This window comes from Sciurus vulgaris, assembly GCF_902686455.1.
Source record: "Sciurus vulgaris genome assembly, chromosome: 8".
Lineage (NCBI taxonomy): Eukaryota > Metazoa > Chordata > Mammalia > Rodentia > Sciuridae > Sciurus > Sciurus vulgaris.
The window spans coordinates 58509481-58536832 of NC_136468.1; the positions used below are offsets into that span (position 1 = coordinate 58509481).

The 27352-nt window shown below is 31.9% G+C and overlaps 1 protein-coding gene and 1 long non-coding RNA gene across 9 annotated transcripts in view; one reads left to right on the forward strand and one right to left on the reverse strand.

Moving 5' to 3' along the window:
• The window catches only part of SEMA3A (semaphorin 3A), a 465420-nt gene that overhangs the window by 364024 nt on the left and 74044 nt on the right, over positions 1 to 27352 (forward strand). For all 8 annotated transcript variants that reach the window (XM_079151726.1, XM_079151725.1, XM_079151728.1 and 5 more), the window contains 2 exons: positions 14722 to 14815; positions 23095 to 23214. In XM_079151726.1, the coding sequence (XP_079007852.1) occupies positions 14722 to 14815; positions 23095 to 23214 (214 nt within the window). The remainder of the gene's footprint in view (positions 1 to 14721; positions 14816 to 23094; positions 23215 to 27352) is intronic.
• Positions 1 to 27352, reverse strand: part of LOC306668406 — a 50916-nt gene that overhangs the window by 3088 nt on the left and 20476 nt on the right. Inside the window, exon 3 of the long non-coding RNA XR_013765862.1 lies at positions 4595 to 4925. This is a non-coding gene — a long non-coding RNA (uncharacterized lncRNA). The remainder of the gene's footprint in view (positions 1 to 4594; positions 4926 to 27352) is intronic.

Consider the following 27352-nt stretch of genomic DNA (forward strand, 5'->3'; position numbering starts at 1 on the left):
TGGTCTAAATTTTCCATTTTTTCCCTTACATGGACTAGCTTAGCAAAATTTGTCTTTTAAGTAAAGAGGAACTAGCTTTCTAATACCTCCATATCCAGAAGCATAAATTTAAATGTCGGGAGACTAGGCTCAAATTCCAAAAATGTTCTTTTGATTTTTGAAAACCACAAAACAAGCAGCTCTAAAGTGTTTTGCCTCTTTGAAGAAGACTGTGAGAACCACATAGAGCATCAGCATTTATATTAGTAGTCTTTTAACATACTAAATGGATTTTTCTCCCAAATACTTGCTATTCCAAAAAAGCTCCAAGGAATTTTAAACGAAATTGGCCTAGGGAATTATTTTATGTTGTGGAGAAATGGAAATCAGATCATGCTGTAAGTGACTTCACCTAAATTTTTGTTTATTCTCAGTTCACTGTACTCCTTCATGTTTTCAAATGTTTCTAAGTGAAAGTTTATAAAGCGATATCTACCAAGTTATAATTTATTAGTTGAACATAGTTTTGTTATGGGGAAATTTTCATTACCTAGGCTAATTTTATAATTTAAAATAAAGTATAAATACCATTTTGTCTAATCGTTATTTGATCATCTATTCAAAACGTGTACAATACTTTCAAAGACTGTAGAAATAATAGCCAGGTAGTCATTATGTAATTTTTATGACCATTATTATATAAATAACATAAATGAATAATTTTTAGAGATTTAAACAAAGAAAGAGAAAATCATAGCAAAATTGTGATTCCATAAAATTCAAGCAAATCCAAAAATCAAAAGGCCCTAAACACATCAGATCAGCTGAAATGGTGTTAAAATGGTTGGTGTTTCTGAGCTTACTACACACCCACCACGTGTATGATCATGGTGCTCAGCCAAGCAGAAACCTGGAATTGAAAGTGGTCAGCAAAAATAGACATGAGATAATTATAATTAGTAAAGATACTTGGAATATAGCTTGTATTTTATATAGAATAATGCCTTTAATATAATTAGCTAAGCCTGTATATTAAATATAACAGCAATACAAGTTAGCAAGGAGTCAGGATTATTAATGGAAAAGATTCTAAAGCTGAGATACTGAGCAGTCAATATATCTGAACCTCAGCATTTTTATATATGTTGATGGATTACATATAATAGTAAAATTAATAAGTCTAAACTACCCAGAAGTTATGGTTATTACTTGATTCAGTCATCATTTTGGTTTTATTTATAGTTTTATACAACTGCACTGCACGTTGTAAAAGAAATATGACTTCAAATTATTATTTAATTTAGTAACAGTAAATATATATGAACATACTTATATGTACATATGAAGCTAAGTTCCCATAATTTAAAATCTTTTAAGATAAGTTTAAAGATAAAAATATTATCTTTTATGATTTATTTACCAATATAATTGTAAGTAATCAGTTCTCAATCAAATTTTAATGATTTGTATTTTACAATATGTTTACATTCATAAATATTTCTGTGAAGAGAAACATTTACATGCTCAAATTCTAACATAAAATTGTGATGATGAAACTTCTTTTTTAATTAAAATGGTATGGTATGGATATTATTAGCAATCAGCATTTTGTCTCATTTAAATGATCCCAAGAAAACCAGACACAATTTGAATATATACTTTTTTAAGGTGAAGATAATGCCTCTGAGATTATGATATATGATGACTTGAATTTCTTTGAGCTTGAAGTAGTAGAATAGTAATTTGTAGAAATTTCTTGGTCTTGAAAACTAATAAAATTATTGACTTCACCTGTAGATTTTTTATATGTGCAAGGTACACCTATATTTTCTTAATCACGACTTTATGAGGACATACATTTTTACTAGTTTTTCAAAGTATAACTTTTCTTTTTGATTTACGGATCACCATATTTATGTAAGATTACAAATAAAGATGACGTAAAGATCATGCATTTATTTTTCAAATTGGTCATTGCTTTATTTAGTAATAAAGCATGTCTGCAACAATAATATTAGAAGTTATCTAAATTCTCTAGGATTTACTAATCTGTAATATAACAGATACTTATACCTTTTTGTTATATTTTATACTCCTTGGTTATGATCTGTTAATAATAGCAAATTGAACATTTTCCACTTTTCACCTCTTACTGTTCATCCTTATTATGGAGCTTTGTAGCTAGAACATAGCTCATCTAAATAATTCACAATTTGAAAATGAAGCAAACATATATAATATTGTGCTCTTTCAGAATTATATACCTCATCTCTCTGTGTACAGACACATAGCAGTATAAAAGTATCACCAAGACAAAGGTAAAACAATATTGAAGGAAACAGCATTAAGGCAAAACTATGAGGCAGACAGAACACAACAGGTAGAAGCTGTGTTTAAGTCTTTTTTTTTTTTTTTTTTTTTTAACCTAATGCCACAGGGCAAGCCACCTTAGTCTTATAACCAGTGGTGTCACAAAGAAAAATCAAAGTGGGAAAGAGGTAGTAATTAAAGTAGAAAATCTTTAGTAAACCTGATAATTATGTTTTATATTTCTTTTTACTTAACTTTTAAGATATGAATTATAATTTGTGTATATATACACATATTTCTGTATGTATATATGTATACTTAAATAACTATCAATAAAATAGCATACTTAAAAATACTTTAAAATATATATTAAGAACTCACATTTTAATGTCATATGTAATATACCTGACATCAAATGTGCAGAGTGTATGTGAATACGTGTGTGTGTGTCTATATATATGTGTGTGTGTGTGTGTGTATGTGTGTGTGTGTGTGTGTGTGTGTGTATACACATTTTGGAGGGCATATGTACATATATATACACATACACACATATACACATAATCAGTAGTCTAACTTAACTTTTTTTATATCTACACTTTCCCTTCCAGTTTATATAATTGCATACATATTTGCTTAAGGTTTTTCTGACTATAATTAGGTCATCGCTGAAATACACAACCAGGAAAATATTAACATTTTTAATTCAACAATGTCTAGACAGTCAAGAAACAGATTTTGCTATATTTTTTGCTATATTTTTGTTTTCTGAACCTCAGTCTATTATTCAGATTAGGCCCTTCTTCTAAATCTGTATCTATGTTAATATTATCTTCACATATGAAAATTTAAAGTTCTTAATAAAAACAATTAATTTACTTTTTTAAAGAATTATAAATTGGGGTTGGGGATATAGCTCAGTTGGTAGAGTGCTTACCTTGCAAGCACAAGGCCCTGGGTTCAAATCCCCAGCACCGCAAAAAAAAAAAAAAAAAAAAAGAATTATAAATTGCCATGAATACACTAAGTATGATGTTATTTATGCTCCAGTTACTAATTTCATAGCAAAAGCAATCACCCAATAATATCTGAATACTTATATAAGTACTATTCTGCCTGTATTTTGCCATGGTCAATCACACAACCCAGTTCAAAGCTTAAAAATTCTGGATGATTAATTTAGACATAAATTAATATATTTTGAGCAGTCAAAATATTCATAGATATTTTGAAAGTCAAGTTTTTTTCTAGGTAAAACAGAGACATGTTAAATAGCAGTGTACATGAAGACTGATTTTTATAAAGAGGAATGATAGAAAAGCTATGGAGATTTATGACATTGTGACAATTAGAGTTTTGAATCCCTTTAAAGTTCTCATTAACTTCAGTGTTCAACCACAATTAATTACTAAACCATGTAGTACCTAAATGATGAGATATGAGAGCATGACCACAGTCCTTCTATGGACTTTGTTATTTAAAGTAAACCGGAAGAATGGGGACAATTTAGATGATAAATACAGTGTAGTTTTGGTGATCAAGTGAGTCACAATGCTTTATAGGGTTTGCAAGCTCAAATACCCACAAAGACTGTGCAGGTGACATAAAAATGGGAAAGAAGGAAATAGAGAATAATTGGAACATCCAAGTGCCCATGAAAAGTCCTAAGTCCCAATAAAAATCATTCAAATTCAAGATTTTTAAATCCTATGTCTGGTGAATAAAGCATGTCTCTGGGCTGGATTCAATCCATGCAATGCTAGTTTGATATTTTATTTAGATATAGGATATAGAAACCCAGATTTTATATATATATATATATATATATATATATATATTTAGTTATAGGTGGACACAATACCTTTATTTTATTTTTATGTGGTGCTGAGGATTGAACCCAGAGTCTTACATGTGCTAGGTGAGCACTCTACCACTAAGCCACAACCCAGCCCCTAGAAACCCAGATTTTTAAAATATAAATCTTGCATTATCATTGTACAAAATATTAAAAATAGAATAAAATAGTATAAATAAAAAAAAATACTCAAATCTCATAAGATAGCGACCCAATAATTTAACACATTTCTTTCAAGGAAATTCTCATGCATCTTATGTATTTCTGCATTATTCCATAATACTTAAAAAATAAAATAATGGAAGTATGAAATCTAGACGTTAGAACATTTAATATAAACATCTATTTTAACACCTGTATCATTATCAAGTGTATAGCTATACCATACTTATTCTTTCTATCTTATTGGTATTAATTTTTTTTTCAGTATTTTTGTGAATACTGAAATACTCACCATGGTTTCTTTTTTCTTTTTATTAGAATTTATTTCCAGACGTGAAATGATCAAGTGTTTGAATATTTTAGGGATATTTTTAGCTCCCAAACTTTCCTCCAAAATTTGTATTTTCACCACAAATTGACAGAATTGTCTATTTCCTACAGTAACTTTGCCAAAATAATAATTATTCTTGAAGTCTTTGCTAATTTGATGAAAAGCAAGTCATAGTTACATCATATCATTATGACAACACTTGAATGACAAGTCTTTACTGAAACCAAGCTTGGTATAAATAAAATCTTCATCCTTTTAGCCTCATCACTTCCCCTTCCCAGATGGCAACTATGAAAATAAAGGAAACTTAATGAAATCATAAGAGTAGATTCCAATTCTTCTTCTAGTACATATGGCTCTTTTCCATTAACATATTTACATTTAAGTTGATAAAATTTCCCTGTGGTGTCTAAAGCATGAATACATTTATAAAATGAAGTTGTAAAAACTAATAGCAGTGCTTTCATATTTATAATAAAACACCGATGCTTTATGGAATGCTAAGATCACAAAGAAAAAGTAACCATGTTTTGAAGATGGAAGACTTAAAATGCACATGTGGAAAGATATGTGTTTCCCTCTTTCACTTTTGTGGACCATTGATTTGCTTTTTGACTGAGCTTACTTTACCAGGTCTCGATGGAGCAAAATAGTGTAGAGTAAATTGTTCATGTTCTGGAATTTCTCATTCTAGCCAAGATAGAATTTTCCTTTTCATTGTTATATACCTTGGGAATTAACAGGCATTCATAGTTGAATAATTATACCATGACAAGCATGCAATATCTGCATAAACTCAAATTAAGCTCCTATTAAAAGCATAATCTGCATGAAGTATGAACACATATGTTTTTTGTTTTCTTTGGTTTATATCATTAATTTTAATGATGACAAAAAGCAGATGAATTAGGACCCTGATGTTTGTGTGGGGAACCCAGATAAATTCAGGTCCCTTAAATTTAAGAGGGCAAATCCTATTTAATCCAGCTATAAGACTGTATGCATGTAGGTATTGTTATTAGGAGGGGAATGAATAGAGTGATGTTAACTTTTCACAACCTTGGAAACGGTGACTTCATACATTCTCTGCAAATGAAGTAGAAAATATGTTAATTCCTTTTACTTGCTTTTATTATCGTACTAGCATAATATGAAGACTGTATTAAAAACTGATATATATCATGTTCAATTTAGTTAAGAACATGTATGAACTACAGGAACTACAAAGTTATAAGAGATATATGTAACAGTACTTTATAATGTATATTAATAAAATCATAATAGAGCAAATCAAGTAAAAAGCATCAGGTTTTTATAGTCACTCCATTTATAACTAATTCTGGATACAGGTTACTTGGCTTTGCTACATACTAACTGTGTGCCTTTAGGCAAGTTACTTTTTTTCTGTCTCTAATTCCATCTATAAAAAGAATAATAATCATACTACATATTTCAAAGGTTATTGTGAGGATAAAAAGTAAATACCTATAAAGCACTTAGGAAAGTATGCTTGGCTAATAGTTGCTTAACATATATAGTTATTAGTACCACAATGAGTTTTCTTGCTATCATAGCAAATATAAACCACTAGTAATGTATCTATGACAAATAAAATCATAATTTGCTAAATTTATGTATGATTTAAATATACTTCCTTGTTAATACACGTTATATAACCTTTAAAGCAATTCTGCAGATTATTTCCATTTCATAGATAAGAATATTGGTACCTCAAAGAGATTTTAAAATCTTGTTCTGGATCTTACAATTAATAATCAACCCAATGAAACATAGAACCTAGATTTTGCAATCTATAAACAATGACATTTTTACTACATATACCTTAAAATCCAAATAACAAGAAAGTCTAATGTCTGGAATCCAATGTCAGGGTTATGATTTCTGTTATAGCAAAGCAGCAGTTGAACAGACACAGTAGGAACTGAAGTTAAGGAGGTCAGGGGCAAACCATCCCTATTAGGTTCAGAAATGTTGTCTACCCTATAATAAAAATTATCCTTCCATTTTAGATCCTAGTAGGAATTCTCCAAAGCAAAAGTTGTACTCAATAATGTTTAAATAAATTAGAGATTGATCATATATCCATGAATATTTAGTTGGATAATATCTTTGTTTATATAGCATGACTATTCTTATTATTTAATAGTTAGAATGCATTTTGTCCAAACAATTGTCATAGCAGGCTTTGAAGCTATACAAAAGGTATTTTCCTTAGCAAAAAATAAGGTGTGTACTTTCTGAAACAATAGTGGCAATTATTAATCTTATATAATAATTATAATTATTGATTTAACATATTTTAGCTTCAAAAATACATTTGTGATTTAAAACAATGTTATAATTATTATACATCTAAAACTACTCAAAACTATTAATTAATATGAAAAGTAGTTAGAATGCTCATACCTAGAAATCCTAATAGGTATACCTTTTCTTGAACTTATCTTTCACTGAGGTTCTTTTTTCAATTAACAAGTCATTTATTGGAAATATTTTTTTACTTGCTTTATTATGGAGAAAACAGAAATTCAAATGTGATATGGCTGTAAATCAGTTAAATCTAACATAAGATTAATACATTATAATCAGGGCAGAAAATTATACCTGCTTTATTCACATAGCATTACTATTTAAATTTCTCAGCACTTGATTACAGAGACCAGGGTTACATTTCTTTTTATCTTCCTACAATGTATACTGTTAAATAACTATTTCTGACAGACTAATTTTTATGAAGCTTATTATTAGTAATTGCTCTTATGTGCTTTTGAAGAGCCAAGGACTCTTAATAGCTCTCAATTTTGAAATAACTATGGAAAATAAGGAGATTTCATAGAGGCCAGGAAACCAAGTTTGAACTACCTGATTAGTAAGAGGGATGGGGGCTGAAGTTCAATAGATGAATTTATAAAAATAAGTGAATTCCAAATAATAGTCAGTGAAGAATGAAGAGGAAAATCGATTTTCTTTAAATCTACACAATCCCTGTATTTATGTGAAAGAACTAGGACAAAGAACAACAGAGAGAAAAAATGTAGTTTAAGATTACTTACAAAAAATGTAGTTAAGATTACTTACAAAATGTATGTATGCTTTACTTCTATAGCTTCACTGGAAAACAGAGAATTCTGAAGCAACAAAGGTTAAGAAACACCACTACAAAGAGGCTCAGTGACTTGACCAAGTCACCATGTACATACAGAATTCCTTTAAGCTGTCATAATGTGTGACAAGACCTGAATCTTCCCTCTCCAGGATCTAACAGTCATTCTTTTTTTTTTTTTTTTTATTCATTTTTATTGTAAACAAATGGGATACATCTTGTTTCTCTGTTTGTACATGAAGTAGAGGCATACTGTTTTTGTGATCATACATTTACCTAGGATAATACTTTTTGATTTATTCTGTTATTAAAAAAAAATAATAGCAGTCATTCTTTACCTGCCACCAGGCTCAGATGTCTCTGAGTCCTCCCACACATCGCTGCCAGGTTCATCATAGTATTGTGCCTCTTTGATGCTATTGTTCTACAGCTAAAATGACCACTGACACCTTCTCTCTAGAAACAAAATTGCTTATTCTGGCACAAAAATCTTTCCACAATGTGGCCCCCAAATTTAGTTTTCAGTTTTTATCTCTTAGTATATGTATATATGCTTCATTATCTAAACTTGGCTTTGTGTCTTCACTCAAATATGAATTATATTTATTTCCTTTGAGGATTGTTCTCATGCTGTTTCCTCTAGATAGGATAATCTGCCTTCCATTTGCCCCAACCCTCTCTTCTGTCTATGGACTTCTCCGAACCTCGGCATCCATGCCCAGCGCATGTACACAGACTTACACACACCCAGACATACACACACCCACACCCTTATAGCTCCTCCAAAATAGACTTTTCAAGGAGTAAATCTAATAAAGCCTTTCTTCACCTTTTAAAACTGAAAAAATTCTTTCCCCATTTTGACTTTCTGTGTTAAAACACGTATTTGGAAACATCTCATCAAATTCTGCATGATTTATTAGCTTTGTGAATTGAGTATTATTTATAATGCTCTCAAATTTTATCATATTTTTAATAGGTATAATAATAGTAGGGTAGTTTTGAAATTAAGTGAAAAATATACATGAAATCTTAAGACACTGTTTCATTAGATATGCATTAAATGAAAATGAAATGGTGCGAGTCATTTACTATGGTTGCATAGCTTTGCTGTATGTCTTGTGTACTCACCTTTAACAAATAGACCTATTGTTTACACATACCAAATACAAATCTTGCATAGTAACAGTTCAATATGTGTTTACTTCATTAATTAATAATTATATTAATGTTTCAAAAATGTATCTAAATTAATACAGTCTCTAAGATAAATATATATATGAAAATCTAGTAAAACACTTTGTATTTACCATAAACATAAAATTAAATTTGGCAAATTCAAACAGCTTCTTCAGTGTGTTGTACTACTTACCTATATCCCAGATATGTGCTGGAATCATTCTACTGAGTGAAAATAATCAGGTAAAATACCTTTATTGAAATATGGGATACAGAAGAAATGTTATGTTGGACAGAAAGACTTGTAAATTCAGCAAAAGAGTAATCTGATGATTTTAGCCCTTCATAAGCTGACTCTTTAGAGAAAGGTAATATTTATTGATAAGCTTAATATAAGTAAGTGAACAATTATAAGGCCCAATGAAAATTACTTACCTTATAAATTGGTTTAATATTTGAATTTTGTAGGTTAGCATCTATTACACCTTATTCTCATGTCTGTGTCATATTCTTAAATTATTATGCCCTTCAGATCAGGGATATTTCCTTGGGTTGTAATTATTTGGATGCAATTTTCCCATAGAGTCTTTCCAATTCAGTCACTGTCATTGATTTATTCACTCATTTATTCATTATTTTATTGAGCTTTAGCCCAGTGTAAAATTTATCTTATTATTTGAAACAACTACAGTAATATTTGTCCATCAGCTCCAAAGAATTTAATAAGAAAAAATAATTCACATACCATTGACTACCAAGGTTGAAGGTAAAAAATGACAAAAGAGAGTTGCAAATAGATTGGTATGCAATTTTCAGGAAAAAAAACACTCTCCTTTGTTGGGGAAAATCAATAAATATACAATGGAAAATGTATCATGGCTTAAATTTTAAATAAAATATGTTCCTAAATAGATTAAGGAAAAAGTGATTCTAAGTAGAATGACTTACAAGAAAACATAGATTGTTCATTGTTTGTACTGCCATTAAATATTACCTAGTATAACTCCTGCCATAAAACAAAAAATAAAATGAGCTTAACTAATATTTTTAGTATGGTCTCTCCTTATAGATGTCAGGAAGATTTTTCCTCTGTGATTATGGTCTGGTGTCCAATTTTATGTCTTAGAGATCCATTGATTGCCAACTCTCTGCTCTGTGCTGCTGAGCAGAAAGGATTCAGGATTTAGAACCATGCTGTCCAAGGGAAGGAACTTCTGTGACATTTGAGGTGCTCTGTATTTGCCTCTATGCAGTATTGTCGCCCCAAGCCACATGTGACTTACTATTGACCATTTGAAATGTGACTAATGCAACTGAGGAATGGGATTTTTCCATTTTAATTAAGTTTAATTAAATAAAGAGATGTGACTCACGATTATACAGTATTGCACAGTGCAAACCTGAGTCACCCTTTTGGGAAAAGTAAATTCCGGTGAATTTGATCCACAAAAGGATCTGCTATGGTCAAAGTGCAGTATGCACAATAATTCCTGTGAGATCTTATTACATTCTTTCTTTGCTGAAACCAGTAGTTTTGCCCTGTATAATCATTGCCCATATAATATTGTTAATTCAGATATACACAAAAGAAAACTAATAAATTTTATCTGCAGGAATCTGAAGACTTCTCCTAGAAAGTGACTTTTCAACTTAATTTTACAAGAAAGAAAGGTTATCCTGGGCTTGAAGGCTAAGGAAGATGTTTCAGGCAAAGATGAGAAAAGTATGACATGATCAGGAAATACTGGATAGTTCAGAATAACTTGCAACAAGATGTCTTTAGGGAATTCTGGATAATTCATAATAATTTGCCCACAAGACGTTTTTGTGAGAAGCAGGAGGAAAAATAGAATTTTAGAAAAATATAAAAAATATACATTTTTTAAAGTGTCCCAAGAACTGTTTTTTACATTATTTTATGTAATTTTCCACAAAAATGTTCATTCTATCACATATATGTAGAGTTTTATTTTCTTTCCATCTTAAAACATCATTTATGTTTTAATCATTAAATAAAATAACTAAAATTGCAACATTATTGCCAAAATTTATTACTTGGACAAGATTGAGATTTAAGAAATTTATTACCATGATGTCACCAATGGTTTATAATTTATAAGACTTTGGATTAGACATTAGCACAGTTATTATTTCCTCTAATGCCTTACCTCACCACAGTCTAATAACATTCAGGAAATCCAAAAGACAAAGGGGAAAGAGTAGTCTTGAAAGCTAAAAATAGTCGTTGAAAACTGATGCAATCATGTAATAAAATATGGCACAATAACTTACATGATTTGCTCATAGTATCTGCTAAAGCAATTAGAGTCCATGCAGCTAGTTCCTTGTTCATGTATTACCAAACATAAAAACTGTTTCAACCCAAGTAAGTCATATAGGCTGTACAGTTAAATTGTGTACATGGGTCTTGGGATATTTAGTCTTATTATTTGATGTGGGATTTACTTCATATTCTTCAAGAATAGAAAATCACTAGATAGTACTCAGATTTCAAAAGGTTTTACAGGTACAGCCAGACAATGAACTATGTGGTATATTATACATAACAACATAGGATGTTAACATAAAATTATATTAAACAGTGTTCCTTCACACTGAGTCAATATCTTTAGACATCTAATAGGTCTTGCTCATTAGAAAATAGAACAGCAATATTGGTGTCTGTTCATATCAATGATATTAAATTTATCAGACATGATAAATAGGGTTGTCCTTTTTAATTAAATATTTTGTGCAAATTCCATTAAATAACATAATCTTAGAAATTTCCAATAAATTATTTTAAAGATTGGCAGTTATGTTCATTTTGAAATACAATTACATATTTAAAAAATTACTACTCTTTTCTAATTTGAATGATTCTTTGTTCAGCTATAGGAAATAACAGTTCTTGAGGCTGTCTTAAGTTTTACTGATGAAAACATAGGCAGGCATTTCTATTGTAGTATAAGAGACTGATCAGCATGAGACAGAATGATTTTACTGTAGCAACTGTAAATAATGGAAAAGAAAACTATTTTTGAAGGCATAGTAAGTATATTTTATAGGACATTACAATGCATCTTCACATCAACTATGAGATTTTCTTATCCTATTACGGATGAGGAATCTGAGTTTTAGGAGGGTTTAGGGACTCGCCTGAGGCCCAGAGCTAATAAATGGCAGAGCCAGGGATAACACCCAGCTCTGTCCCATTTCAACATTACTACATGTAATGGGCATGAATTTTATACTACAAACATTTATATGCAAGAAATGTCATTTTGCTCCCTTATCCAGAAATCAAATTACATTTATTCCAAGCCCCCATCTCACTGAACTGGAAAGGAAATTCAATTTATTCTGCCCCTTTATAGTACCATATAAGAATATAGGAGATTTACATGGTAGACACTCAGAAATGTGGGTAAAAATTACATCTACAAGAAAGATATTGTGTATTAGTAAAGGAGGTGATCAACTTAGTATTTATTTATGGAGTTGAATAAAAAGGAGAAAAGGTTTGTGCAGATTACCTGACACCATGACGAAGGAGAGAATTTCATCTTCTCTTGAACCATAACTGATGTGCTTAACCTCTCTTCCTGTGAAGTTTAATCCTCCACCTTATAAATCAAGTATTACATGAGATTGGAAGTATTTCTCATCTACCTTGGCATTGTCTGATCTATTTGGACATATGATCCCAAACATTAAACGCCTCATACTTTGAGAGGATATCTCCCCTGTGTTTGTCACTATTGTAAAACACCATGAGTAAAAGAAACTATCACAGTATTTGTAATATTGCCCACCATACCACTTCTCCCTGCTACTTCCTTTAACCTATAATTAATAATCTTATATAATTAATAATCTTATGCATAAATTTTAATAACATTTTCTATGATCTGTGGCAATAGAATTTAGATCTTTTCCTGGAGTGTCTATTTTATTATTTCCTAATTTATAATCAAAATATGTGTGCATCTAAATATTTTTAAAGGTTCTTTAATGTTTTCATTAAAATATATCAATTAATTCCAGGTTGTAATACTAATATTTAAGTGCCCATGACAAATTATATTTGTGAACAAGTTTAGTATTTGGTGACTTAAGGAACTATCTTTAATAACTCTGTTACATTACTTTAGGATTTTGACAATAAGGGTAACAACTTATGTTAAACTTTCATATTATTTTGTTAAAGTGGCAATATGAGCAGTAGTAATAGTGAAATTAAATGGCATTTTTATCTTTATGGTTTAAAATGTTTTATATAAATTTTTACATTTATCTAAAAAGTTTGTGAGGCTAAGTATCTTTATCCAAATTGATTTTTGGGGACGAGAAACTCGGAGATATGGAATGGTGACCCAAGATCCAAACCCAGTTATTGACTATCTGGGCCTGGTGCCTGGCTCACTACCCTTCTCACTACAACTTGGCACAATTCTGATAAAACCTATAAATTACTGCACAATATAAATTATAGAACTAAGCTGAAGAAATATCATTGCAAAGGGACAGCTAATTTTCAAATACAGAATTGATGCAAGGAAAGAATAGATAATTCTCACTCAGTAATAACACCAAAGAACACTTTTGGTTTGCTTCCTCTTATTTTCCTCTTTAATTCAAATGAGTTTTAAGAGTCATAATTTGAATTCTTGCCATTAGCTCCATCAGAAATATTAAACATTAAATAAAGTGATCCTTACTGATCATAAAATGAACACCATTTACTATTCTGAGATAGAAAATACTTTTATGTGAATAGTAGAGAAATTGCCAAAAAAGCTATTTTATTTCGGTCTATGGACAAGTTAATGTTCTACTGGAAAAAGCATACATATTCTGACCTAATTAATTCCCAGGGCACCTGGGTCTGAAAGAGTGCTCAGAAATGTTTCCAAATTTCCTCCACTGTCACATATAGGTTGCAGTAGCTAGACACATCTGACAGCAGGTCTCAGGCATACATTAGTCACCTCTGTATCAAGGTTTTTGTCATCATGCTTTCCCACACACATTCTACCTCAGGACATGAGCATATTTTATGTAGTCAAAAGTTCATTCCTGTCTCTGGGTACCTGGGCCCCACTTGAGCAGACTTCCTTGCGATAAAAATGTCCTTATTGTTTTAAAGACATCATTTCCAGTCTCACTGTGCCTAATATTCAATTTGATGTTTCCCTCTCAGAGGTAGATAGCAATAGTTTCAGGTACCTTCCCTGCTGCATATATAAGTTTAAAATACAGGAGAATGTATGCACCAAAGTTTACAAAGAACAGAGTGAGGAAATGATGGCTCTGGTTATTTAGCACTTTGTCATCCAAGCTCTACAAATTTATTCTAGACAGCTAATGTAGTGGATTGTTACTTTTATTCTCTATCCAGGAAGAAACTTAAACTTTATTTATATTTAAAAGTCTTTCTTCAAGAGCCATTAGGATAGATCTTAATGTACCTATGTGAGGAAATGATCTTTCTTTTCCTGTCATGCCACATTCTGTTCTTTAGAGTTTGTTTACACGTTGTTACTTGGGACATGCTAACTGCTATTAAAAATCAAACTAAATAGATATTTAGCTAATAATAGCTCTTTTAATCCACTTAATTTGTTTTCTCATCTCTGAAGTTTACCCAAATAAAAACATTCCTTGTTTTTGGACGTGAATCTTCAACCTGTATGATTAACGGACATGTTCAAAACACTTTGTCTTATAAATGAAATGAAACCCTTCTGAATGAAGCCCTTCTCTTGTTTTAACCTACAGGACAACATTTTTAAACTGGAGGACTCCCATTTTGAAAATGGCCGTGGGAAGAGTCCTTATGATCCTAAGCTGCTGACGGCATCTCTTTTAATAGGTATGTAGTAAAGGATCAATTAAACAGCAAATCTCTCATAAAAATAACCATGTTGCTTGTTTACTTTTTACCTACCAAGTATTTCACTATTAGTCATAAAAAAAAAAAATTAGCAGGAGAACATCAGTTGTGATATGGTTCAGTATTTTGAAAATGAAGAAAAACACTAAATGCTCTTTTGGTACTTGCACTATCAAATCTGGTTCTTGGTTGTAATGATTTAGTACCATCTTTTAAAAAAAGTGTGACTTAGTGCTAGCCTAGATGTGTGAGGCCCTGGGTTCAATCCCCAGTAGTGAAGAAAATTAAAAAAGAAGAAATGAAAAAGGCCTGTTTAATCAATGTACCTCCCCACTTGAACTTCAGTATTAATTTGATAAGAAATGTTTTTTGATTTTCATCTCATGAAAAAGTTGCTTAAAGAATATCAAGAAATTCTTAAGAAACAATGCCATTCATTCTATCCTGCTAAATATAGTCAAGATCCATAACTGCCTCAACATTTGGACACCTTGTCCCACAAAATCAGTGTAAATGGCAGCACTGTTGGCAAAGCCCTCCAGTGTTGCTCAAGTTTTCTCAACCTTTATCTTGTATACTAGGACATTCTAAGGAAGCTGTTGCTTGTCTGCTTTTGTGACCTTAGGCCTTTTTAAAAATAGGCCAAGGCATTTTGTGATTTCCTCTATCTTTCTTCTCACCATGTTTTATTCAAGCTTTCCTTTTTCCTCTTTTACTTCAAGGTTGCAGCTGGGGGGTGGGGTGTTCAGCTGTACTTCAGAAGGGCAGAAGCAGGAGGTAGAAGTAGGAGAAAACAATAGTGTGTACTGAAAGAGAGAATATTTTGCATATCCTTTTAACCCTCTCCATGCTGGGGTTAGATAATTACACAAACAGTGGTTAATTATAAAGTAGTATTTCCTTCCTTCTTTTTATTTTGCTTTGTATTTCTTTATTTTTTGAGGCTACCAACAACATAACACATGAAATATTCTGTTGTGATTCTGCATAGTGATGTAGAAATGATGTACTTTTGCCCTTTTTCTATAAAATATAGAACATAATTATTTGATAACAACCAAAATAATAGTGAAAAGTTTCTAATATAAAATTGCTAGTTGAATTTTGAATAATAAATCTAAATTTAAAAAATAACTTATTACCTGATATGTCATAAATTCATAAACCTTTTCATCATTTTCCTTTTACAAATAACTCCTTTTATACTTGAGAAAATAAAATGCTAGTCATGTAGCCTACTGCATTAACTATGAAGATAAATTTTTCCACTATTGCATGGTGTTTACTTTATCACTAATCCCTATTCTATGAAGAATAAAACCTCTTCAGCATAAATCATCTCATTGCTTTTCAGATCTAGACAATTTTATTCCATTTGATCCATTTATGCAGTACTTTAACAACAGTTTCAGACATGGAGGAATGTAGCACACTTATAATTTTCCTATTCTCAGGTAGCTTAGTGATTATATGTGAATGCCCTCCTCAAGAGTATGTGCTGAAATCTGAAACCCATCTCAAAAAATAGGAGGATCCAACTGTCATGTATAACTAAAAAGAATAATTTTTTTAAAAAAATACATATTAAAAAATAGGAGGAGCTGTACCTTGTTCTGACTTGCAAGCCAATACTTATTCAAATTTGCACACTGAGAAAATATGTATTTCCTCAAAAAGCAGCATGCAGAAGCCTTCCTAAGGCTGCAGCATGGAGCAGCCTTAGTTTATGGTATGCTTCTCAGTAGGGTTTTGCTTGATTATTTTAATATTCCATTGCGAAAGGATGATGACAGGTAGATATTACATAGCTCCTATGGTATGCAACCATGCAATATTCACAAAGAATATAAGACTTCACAATTTTGATTTTATATTAGAATTTCTTTGAAAAAGATGCATAGATTTTATGAAAAGGAAGAGAATGATGGAAGGTCAGCAAGTCAAAGAGAGGATGTGTGGTTGAGAAAGAACAATAGACCTTTCAGAAGAACAACCTTGACACAGAATTCCAGTCCTCGCATACCCAATATGGAAAAATGACCAAGTAACTTTCAGAGGTAGAAAATGCTTATTGACAAGGTCAGAACAATTCATTTCTGAACCAGGTAAACAGAAAGATGCAGAAAAAGGAGCAAGTCCTCCTAGATCTGATAAAAATCACTCAAAATATCCACAAAACCATTTGAATTCAAGACCTGTAACTCTCTTTATGGGGCTTGTTTATTTCCTTCATAACTATGTTATTAATTCTTCTTACAGTATATTTAATTCCCCTTGTTGAGATTTTCTTGGCATTTTCTTATGCTGCTTTATAAAGAATGCTTTCTAGTTTAATAGAGGTTTTTAGCATAAATATTTTATACAACACTTCCCAAATTCTTTTACAAATGGGGTAACAGCTGCCTCTGAAATACACAGGTTACACTTTGTATATTAGAAAATGGTCATTAGGAAAGTCTATCTGCCCACATAATCCAGAGAAGTTTCCCCCATTTCAGCACATAAGATAGACATTTTTAGATGGTTCCAGGCTGCTTCCTTCCCCCAATACTGGGAAATAAAACTCCAGGTTTGGCTCAAACCATCTATAAGCTGACCAGATGGATTTTTGTAGCAGATATTTTTTAAACCACCAATCCCAGTATACAACAGTTTCAACTAGTAGTGTACTTTAAAACCAGATGACAGCTGAAAGATTTAGTTTATAAAAACTATCAAGATTTGGTATAACCTCTTTCCAAAAAGTCATGGATTTTTAAACTGATAACCATAGAAAATGTGATTTCTCATCTAAGTGATGCATAGTAACTGAATTAAGTCCACAAATCCTATAACATGTCCTAAGTTTTTCCAATCACCTTATTAAAGGTAATTTTGCCAATCTTCTTTAATAATGATCTTGTCAATATGAAATTGCTCCAGAATTTATTTTTAAAATATTTCTGATTCCTTCCACCTGCAAATATTTTTTATGTCTTTGTTTGAAATTGCTTTATTAAAGATAGCAGTTGCTCCCTTGCTCAGAATAAATGCCAGGTGTGAACACATCACAAGAATAAAACCTAGTATTTTCCACACTAATTAAGTACCATCTCACATTTTCATGATGTGAAAGGAATAGTCAACTTAAGAGCAATTTTATTTCCTTATTGAAATATTTTCCAGGCAATGCGGCACTAATAATTTAGAAATATTTCATCACTAAGAGATATTATTGAAGTCTATTTCAAAGGTCTGGGACTTTCATTTAAGGTTTATATCTTTAAGCTAGAATTTTGCCTTGATTCAGGAAAGAATCTAATTTAACATCAGAAAATGGTCTCAGTGGGTGTTAGGATAAGTAAGCTCCTCCCTAAATTAATTAAATGAAATTGAGAAAATTGTTTGAACCTCTCTGAACCTTAATTTCTTTGCATGTAAAATGATGTGCCATACCAATTCTACTAGCTTGTTGTGAGAAATAAGACAGTGTAATGGCATGCTACCATTTTGTGTATTTGCATATTTCTGGAATATATGTGAAGTAAAAGCAAACAATAACAACAACAACAAACCTAGTAGCAGTAGCACCCTGTGGGTAGCTGGAAAGCAGATTAGGTGCATTATAAATTTTATGTTTTTAATTCTGTACCATATGCACATTTTACTACTCAGAAAATGTTAGTTTTAAAAGAACAGAAGTAACAAAACCAGCATATGGTATTTATTGGCATAGAGAAGGAAGGTGCTTAATAAATGTAAAAAATGTAACATTGTCCCCACATCTTTCCATTCCAAGGAATTAATTTTAACTGTGCTCTCTGTGTGTGTGTTGTGTGTGTGTGTGTGTGTGTGTGTGTGTGTGTGAGAGAGAGAGAGAGAGAGAGAGAGAGAGAGAGAGAGAGAGAGAAACTTTCTTTTTTCCCTTCTGTTTCTAATTACTCTACTAGCCTAGCCTGTGAGTGGAGTTTACTTAAGGTGTTAACAACCTAAAGTCTTGGTCTTTAGGTCTGTTTGATTTTTGCTCACATCCATGTTACGCTTTTCACCTGTGTTAGTAATGCTGCAATTCCATCAGGAAATAGTTTTTGTTTTTGTTTTTGTTTTTTCTTTCTGTTTCTCTTCACCACACCCTTCTTAGGAATGGTAATCTGATACATTAACTGATCTAAGCCACATTTTCGTCTTCATTTTGGCTATGAATAGAAAGTCTAGAGTACGTATAAACATTTGTTTTTAAAATACATGCTTCTCAGGTAACTCAACCATGATGGAAACATAGATCACAAAAGTTTCTTTTCTTCTCATTAGAAAATACTTTCCTTAAAGACAATTTTAAAAATTTAGGAAAGAATGGTGGTATACTCAAATAGCCATTTTCATCTTTGACAGTTTTTAGATGGTTGGTTACATCTATCAACACTAATTTAACCTTAATCTAATATTGTTGAGACATCAAAATACCCAGGTGGTAGTTTTTTGTAGACATTTAAAGACAGAGTATACAAAACCATATATGTGTTTGTATTTGTGTTATATATAATTGCATTATGTATAGATAAATAAAGCAATTCCTTATCATCAATTTAATAAAATTGGACAACTATCATATTTCCTTTCACTAGTGACTCAGTATATGTGGAAAACTCAAAAAGTGTATCACAAATGTAATGCCATTTGAATCACTGCAGAAAAACATTTACCTACTTCATATTTTCAAGAAAACTTATATTTAGGGTCAGAAAATTGTCAACACTATGCTCCAGAATCAACATATAATTTGATAATTTTATAAATGACCTAGAATCTACAAAAGATGTTTGGCTAGTAGGTTTTCATTTTAGACATATCTGTTATCCTAAAGTAAGTCAAAATTGAAGTCTACTAAATTATTTTAAATACATATTTTTAGTTATCAATGGATCTTTTAATTTATTTATTTATATGTGGTGCTAAGTAACAAACCCAGGGCCTGGCACATGCCAGGCAAGCCCTCCACCCCTGAGCTCCAACTCCAGCCCTTCTAAATTTTTTATAGTCAAGCATCTTTAGATCATTTCAAATAGCCACAGATAAGAACATTTCTTTACTGCACAGTGAAAATGTTCAAGTCCACTAATTGATATTGTATTTCTGTTTCATAAGTAAGAAAGAGGAGGATATTTTACCACCTATATTTTTGGGCAAAAGCAATAAAGACATCATATTTATTTGGAACAATCAGCCCTGGTGAGAACCCCTATAGAAATCTCACCAGCAATCTCAACAGGAAATCTAATCTAAGGCCTGGTACAAAGAAACAGTAACTGACATTGAGTATGGACAGTAAGAGAAGGTGCCCTCATGGCCACCTAATCATCTGGTCTCCTCCAGCTCAAGAAAACCTGGCTCTTGTTAAAAACAATATGTGGGTGGGAGGTAATTTCCTATGACTGGAGACAACTGGTGCCTAACCTGCAACCTTCCTTTCCTTTATAAGACAATATCTTAATTTAACTCTCTTTTAGGAATATTGAGTTAATAGCTTTTCTACTGAACACCTTTTCTAATTTGAACAAGTTTTCTATCTGCTCTGAAAAGAATAATAAAATCAGTCTCACTACCTTTGCCTTCGTTTCTATTGATTTTTGCCATCCTCATATGAAAGCAAGCAATATAATATATCACATTTTTTGTGATAATAGAATATCTCAAAAAAAATGCATCAGGATGGTGTTTTACATCCAAATAACAGTTTTGCTGTTGCTATTTCAACTACCTCTTGAATAGAGTTTGTGTGTAATAACAACCGTAGTTATGAATTTCATTTTTTTAACTGACAGAATGATTAATCAGTGGCATTTTTGACTCCACCATTTCCGGGTAAATCCCCTGTTGAGCAAGGCCTGTCTGATGTTAAATTGCTGTCTTCACCTTTTTGTCATTTTGCTTTCACTCACCCTGATTTTCACCACCTAGTGTGGTTCATGGGCAATGAGGCTCAACAGCTTTTGATTTTTCAAGGTTAAGAAGAGCCAATGCTTCCTCCCACACATGTTCCAACCTGAAAATGTTTAAAGTTGGTAGGTGTTTCACAAGACATTTTTACCTAACATCCTCTTATTTGCACACACACAAAAAATCATTCACCTGATGTTTAAAATTACATTGCATTTATGTATCAATTCTTTGTAAAAAGATAAAACATTAACTTTTATAAAAACGTTACAGTGACTAAATAGGGGTTAACAATAAAGAGACAATAGGCCTTTAAATGTTTCAAAGGGCCTTTGAAATTTATAGGTACCTGATTCATAGCATTTTTGATCTTTAGAAAAGGGTATTTCTTTACCTGTAGTCAGGTAAAACGTTATCATCATATTTCAATGTGGGCAAGTCACATTTGCACTTGAAATTTAATTAAGTGAAGAGAACGCAATGTGCTTTTGAAACTCAAGGACACCTTGCTCTGACAATTTAGGATGATATATGAATACTCTTTATTTACCTAATAATCTGAACTTAATATATTATCTAAACAATGTGTGTTTATCTTCAGTCACAACAATCCAAAATAAGAGAACAATTTTTTGCACAGTTTTCAGGATAAGGTATTTACTTACATGCAAGTTTAAAGCAGTAACTTCTTGTTCAGTGATTTTTCTCTTGTAGATATTTTCCATTATTCTGCAGATTCTTCAAAATCAAGCCCATTAAACACATATCAGTGAGCTAAATGATATAATAAGAAGTTGCTTCGGGTGGGACCACTGAGAGTATCTATTTTACATTACAAAGCTCTTGTTTAGGAGTGAAAAAGGAAGATGTAAACAAAGAACATTATATAAGGAATCAGACTAATAAGATTTACCCAAATTCATTTATATATAAAGATTCACTGATTGTTTTCCTTTTATCTACCATGAGACTACCTGGAAAATAATAACACTAAACAAATGTTTAAGTTATAATTTATCTATGCCCTATTTACTTTCTGAATATTTTCTAACTCAATAAAGCAAAAACAATTAGCATAGTAGTTATCAACAAAATAATATTGATTTACTGTAATTATTGTGGATTGTTTGAAGAAATTTTTATCATTTTTGTTGTTTCATTTTGCAAAAACATTAATTCAGTGTAAGTAGGTAGGTGATTATGTGTTAAGTGGAAGAAATAATAGAGACACTTTCTGATTCAGACACAGAAAACCCAATTTTTACAAACTTGAGTTTCCAAAGGTGATATGGTTTAATGTAAAAGGCTTGGAATTAAACAGGCCTGCGTTTGAACCTTCAGCTCGACTTGCCTAGGCATTAGCTGAGCAGTCCTGGATTTCTTGAACTATAAAATAGGGACAACATTATTTACGTCATGGGGATGTTGACAGAACTAAAGTGAGATAATTTGAAAGTGTCAAACCAAAGCCTGACTGCCTGCCAAGCACAGAGCAGTATTCAACGAATCGAACTGCTCTTTCTCCTGCTTTTCTTCCTTTCCCTTTTGTTCTTTACCTTCTGGTTATGATCTCTCCGTTATTAAACTCCTACTGAGATTTAATTCAATTTAGTAGTAGAAAGTCAAAAAGCAGTGAAATATTTAACAGTAAGATTATGATCTGAGTTTGCCAAAATTTCCTCCTCTTCAAATATATTTTTGTTAAATCTGAGGACTTATGGTGCACTTATTTTGGGCCTATATAATAGCTTGCACCAACTTAGAACATTTGTCCCACCAGATATATTAAAAAAATAAAAAGCAGGAAAAAAACTGGCAAAGAAAATATGGGTCCTTTCAGAATTACAATAAAACTTCACTAATTCAGATCCTACTAGAAAAAGGTACATAAACATTTTAATTGCCATTAAAATAAGCAATAAGCAAGATTTTACAATGATCTCTTACCCCACTAAATAAGGTTATTAGAGACATAGTAGTTTTACACACATTTACAAAAAAACAACGTGATGAGTACAGTTTGTATTTTTGCCTTTTGTAAATTTAGTCACTGGTTTTAGTGGGAAAATAGTAAAATTTTATATATTAGCAATGTTCACAGAATCAGTTTTTACTCAAATTTTCTGAGTATTAACTGAATAGTCAGTAACTTAATATGTGAATGATCATTTGGTAAAGCGCTCTTTCAAAAAACACAGGATGAAACCTAAGTAGATTTGCATAATGATAATTGTAGCATTTCTGTCTCCAGTGTGATAACATGAAACTTGTATTATCTTTTGTTTGTCTTGCCTTAATTGAATTAAATAATACCTATGTGATTTCATTTTGCCATTCCACAGATGGAGAATTATACTCTGGCACTGCAGCTGACTTCATGGGGCGAGACTTTGCTATATTCCGTACTCTGGGGCACCACCACCCAATCAGGACAGAGCAGCATGATTCCAGGTGGCTCAATGGTAGGTGTACGTGCAAGAACTCAGGCATGTAACCTGTACATTAGGTCATTGAAGAACTTTCCCTTTATAGTATATATAACTTGACTTAAGATTTAGTGTGTTGTTAATGCTAATGGTAGTGACCTCATGACTGGGTGTGAGAAAGTTGGGCAAAAAGAGAAAAGAGAGATTAAAATTTCAGGAAGTACATGTTTTGTGCCAAATGTGAAGTTTCTCAGTAGTTAGCTGTGGAAAGAGATCTGGGATAGAGCTACGGAAGGGAGGCAATGGAAAAAGATAAGATGGTTTACCAATTCTGTCGTACAGGGACACCACAATGAATCTCACAACATAGCATTTTTTCCCCTTCCACATCTCCCTTTATTGCCTTGAGAACATAATATAAGATACTGAACATCAAAAACGTTTTTTCAGTGCTAATAACATTATACTGACACTGTTTTCAAAATTTCGAAGGAGTTTCATATCATTATTTCACATGATTTCACCTCTAATCCTCCCAAAAATTCCCTCTCACATTTATAGGTGAGAAAATTTAGATCAATATGGTATCTAACCCAATAGTCAAAGATTTGTAACAGGAATCTGAACTTTAGACACAGTCTTAATTACTTGAACATGTAGATTTTTTGTTGTTGTTAATTACTCTTTAATTTTTTTACCTTAGTTTAACATAGCAAAATGTATAAAATGCATATGCTTGAAATAAATAAATGTTTTCATTCAGGTTTTTAACTAAATGATCCTTATATATGCTTCTATGTAGCGGGAATGTCAGCCACACTTGTTTTCCCTGCCCTTACTTCTGGGAACCCCCAAATTTATTTTGTCACTTTTGTCCTTCATTGATCTGTTATAGAAAAACCACAAGTTGGCCTCTACACCTCAGCGATACTTCAGAGGACCATGAGTTGTGTGTGACAATCTTTGTTCTGATTTATCCTGTGCTTCAAAGTGACTATTCAAAACATAAATCAGACCTCAAGTTACCTCAGTCAGCATCTCTTTCCTCCTATGGCAATGTTTCTGATTGTCCTGTTATTTTTCATGCATTAGGGACAAAGATATGACTCTTATATGCCTCATCTGTCTCTTCTGCCTTTGCTCATAATTGTATTGGTATTCTTCATAAATTAACCCAATAAATTTCTTTTGTTCTCATCTCTTTTTTGTACTATATTCTTCCAATGATCTGAAATCTTACACCCCTATCTTATGGGAAAACCCTTCTTTTAATCAGGGTATGCCACAATGTCCCTACGTGTTTATGTTCATACAGCCTAGTTAGAATTTATTTCCTCAATATTTTCACTTCCTTCAGTCACTTTCAATATGAATTTCATCTAATAGTCTATCCCTGAGCCACTCTTCTTCCAAAGGTCACTATGACTTTGTCTAACTTTTTATCAATCTCCATTTAGACAACCTTTCCTACAGCACTGCTAACTAGCCCATTCTCCACAGTCTCTTATAATAGATTCCCTTATTGCTCCTGTTTCCTCTAAACATGGCTTCGGTTCCACACTGTTGTTTTGTTGTTTTAAATGCAGATGGTGCCTAAGACCATTCCTGACTGAGTACCAACACTGTGGTAGCCATTGGGTATGTAGCCAAATTTCTCCTCCTTGGAGTAGAGGAGGTGAAGTGCTGAGGAACTGAAAGTCTCACCAAAAAAAAAAAAAAAAAAAAAAAAAAAACCCAAGTTGAAAACAAGGGTATTTGTAAAAACTCCAAGAGCCAGAGGACAATTGTGGAATATCTACCATCAATTATTAAACTTGGAATGTGTGTGGAGACAAAATGAGTCAGGAAAAAATAAAAAAATAAAAAAATAAAAAAAAAAACCTATCTGGTCTATTCTCAAACGGAAATATTTGTATGAAAGGAAGAATGTTTGTTTTTTATTCACAAGAAGGTGACTTTGATCTACTAAGGACTCTAAGGGGTGTACAGGCTTTCGCTGTCCGTGAGAAACAAAATCTCATTAGAAGATGGAATAGCATAAAGCAGAGTGTAGTATCCATTTCATTTTTATGGCCTTGGAGGAAAAAAAGTCATCAAGTTAAAGCTGCTTTTATGCTGCACGCTTGCATGTTGACAGCTGAGTCTGAAGAATTTACACTGTGGGAAAACACAGTCATTGTCCGCAGCTCTGTACTTCATCTCTGAAAATGTGTAGTTCATTTGAGAATTCAGTTATCAGTCTCTCAGCACTAAACGTGAGAACTGATTTCTCCAAATTAGCACAGAGGTTCCATGTGACAGGGTGCAGAAACCAGGCTGCTGTGAGATGGAACCGAGGGCCTTGAGAAATCGAATACCATCTCAGAATGAAATTGGAAACACGGTGTTTACACACTCATGCATAAAATAAATGAGCTTTGAGGAATCAGCACAGACTACACAATCATCTGTGTTGCCAGAAGGAATAAATTGCCTTGTAAGATATTTTTTCCAGGGGTCTTTGGAGCTATTAAATTAATTTTGGCATATGCTTTACTTTAAACTTTTCTGAAATAGGTTCAACTCTTTTGGAAGAATTAGTTCACCTATTTTAGATGGCTCTTAATTTTTTTTTTTCCTGCTCAAGAGAGAAAAAAACTAAACTAAACTAAACAAACAACCCCCCCCCAAATTATCTAGAATTGAAGCCTGGCATATCTTAATTTTTTAATAGTGGAATTTTACCACTTTCATAATTACTATTTATTTAGCATTTTTATAACAATACCAATAAAGTTTCAGTTCAGTTTTAACAAGAAGAAATGGGAAGGAATTAAAGGCATTTAAAAGAGATGAATAATCTATTTCTTACATATTAATATATAATAGCATTTTTAAAATCCTCATCATGTACACTAAACCCTGTTTTAGGTTCACAAGTGGTTAGAACAACTTTTGATTTCACAAAATGTACTAGTGTGTTAGTTTGACATGATATACCAAAATTCACTTTGTTTTTCTTGTGCTATATAAATGCATGCATTTAATATAATATGATTTTTAACTTCAGTTACAATTTCACCTTACTATTAATTTGGAATAAAGTAATTTTTTGTGTATGTCATAGTAAAATAAGCAATATAAACAAATAAATTTATGTTGCTGATAGAATTGCTTAACATTAAGTCTGCAAATACTACTGTAATTACTGAGCTCATTGCCCATTCATTAGAGGAGATGAAGGACTAGTCCTCATTTATTTTTTGACTTGATGAAGACTGTTTTCCAATATTGTTTATCTTGGAATAATGTTGGGATGCCATATAATTTGAAAGAATGACTATGTCTTTAAGGTGAGAAAGTTTCCTCTTGACTTTGGCCCTTATATGTAAGGAAAAGATAATACTACCTACATTCCATGATCATTTTTTAAAAAAACATGACCACATAACAACATAAAAAAAGGACTGAGCAACTGCTTGGCATTTAGTAAGCACTTCATAAATGTTAATTATCTCTATATCCTTTATTCCTCTTCCACTGGGTGAAGCATGCTTGGGAAGCTTTGTCAGACTCATTCTGTGAGTGATTATAGTTGAGTCAGGGTGAAAGGGCAGACAGAGTTGGGCCTAATATATGAAACCACATGGATGCCTGAGAGAGCTAAGGACTGGTGAACACAAACAGAACTAATTACAGTGCCCGGAGTGTGAGGCCTTCCCACTTGTTTCAGGAAGACCTGTTTTCTTTTAATGGAATTTCCTAAAAGGATCATGCCTGTGGATAGACCAACCCACTTGTTTTTTTCTGTAATTGGAATGGTATGTGAGCCAGGGTTCTACTTCCTCTCCCTTGTAACATTCATACATGATGGTCTGCCCTCACAGGAATCAGCACCATTTCCTCTGTGGTCACGTACTAGGATATTGCATGTTCTCTTAAGATTCAAATTTCTCAACAAAATTTGTTTTTAGAAAAATAGAACCAAAAAACATGACTGCAGATAAACTGTGAGTGTACAAATTAATATTATGTGGTATCAGATACCATCTCAAATCACTCGTACAACTCTTTTAATAAGCTATTTTAATTCAACCAAGTTGGAAGGTACTTATTGTTCTTTAATAAGTGAAATATATCATCCAGTTTTTCATGTCAGGCTTTTTAATGATGTCATTTCTCTAGCTTAAGTAAA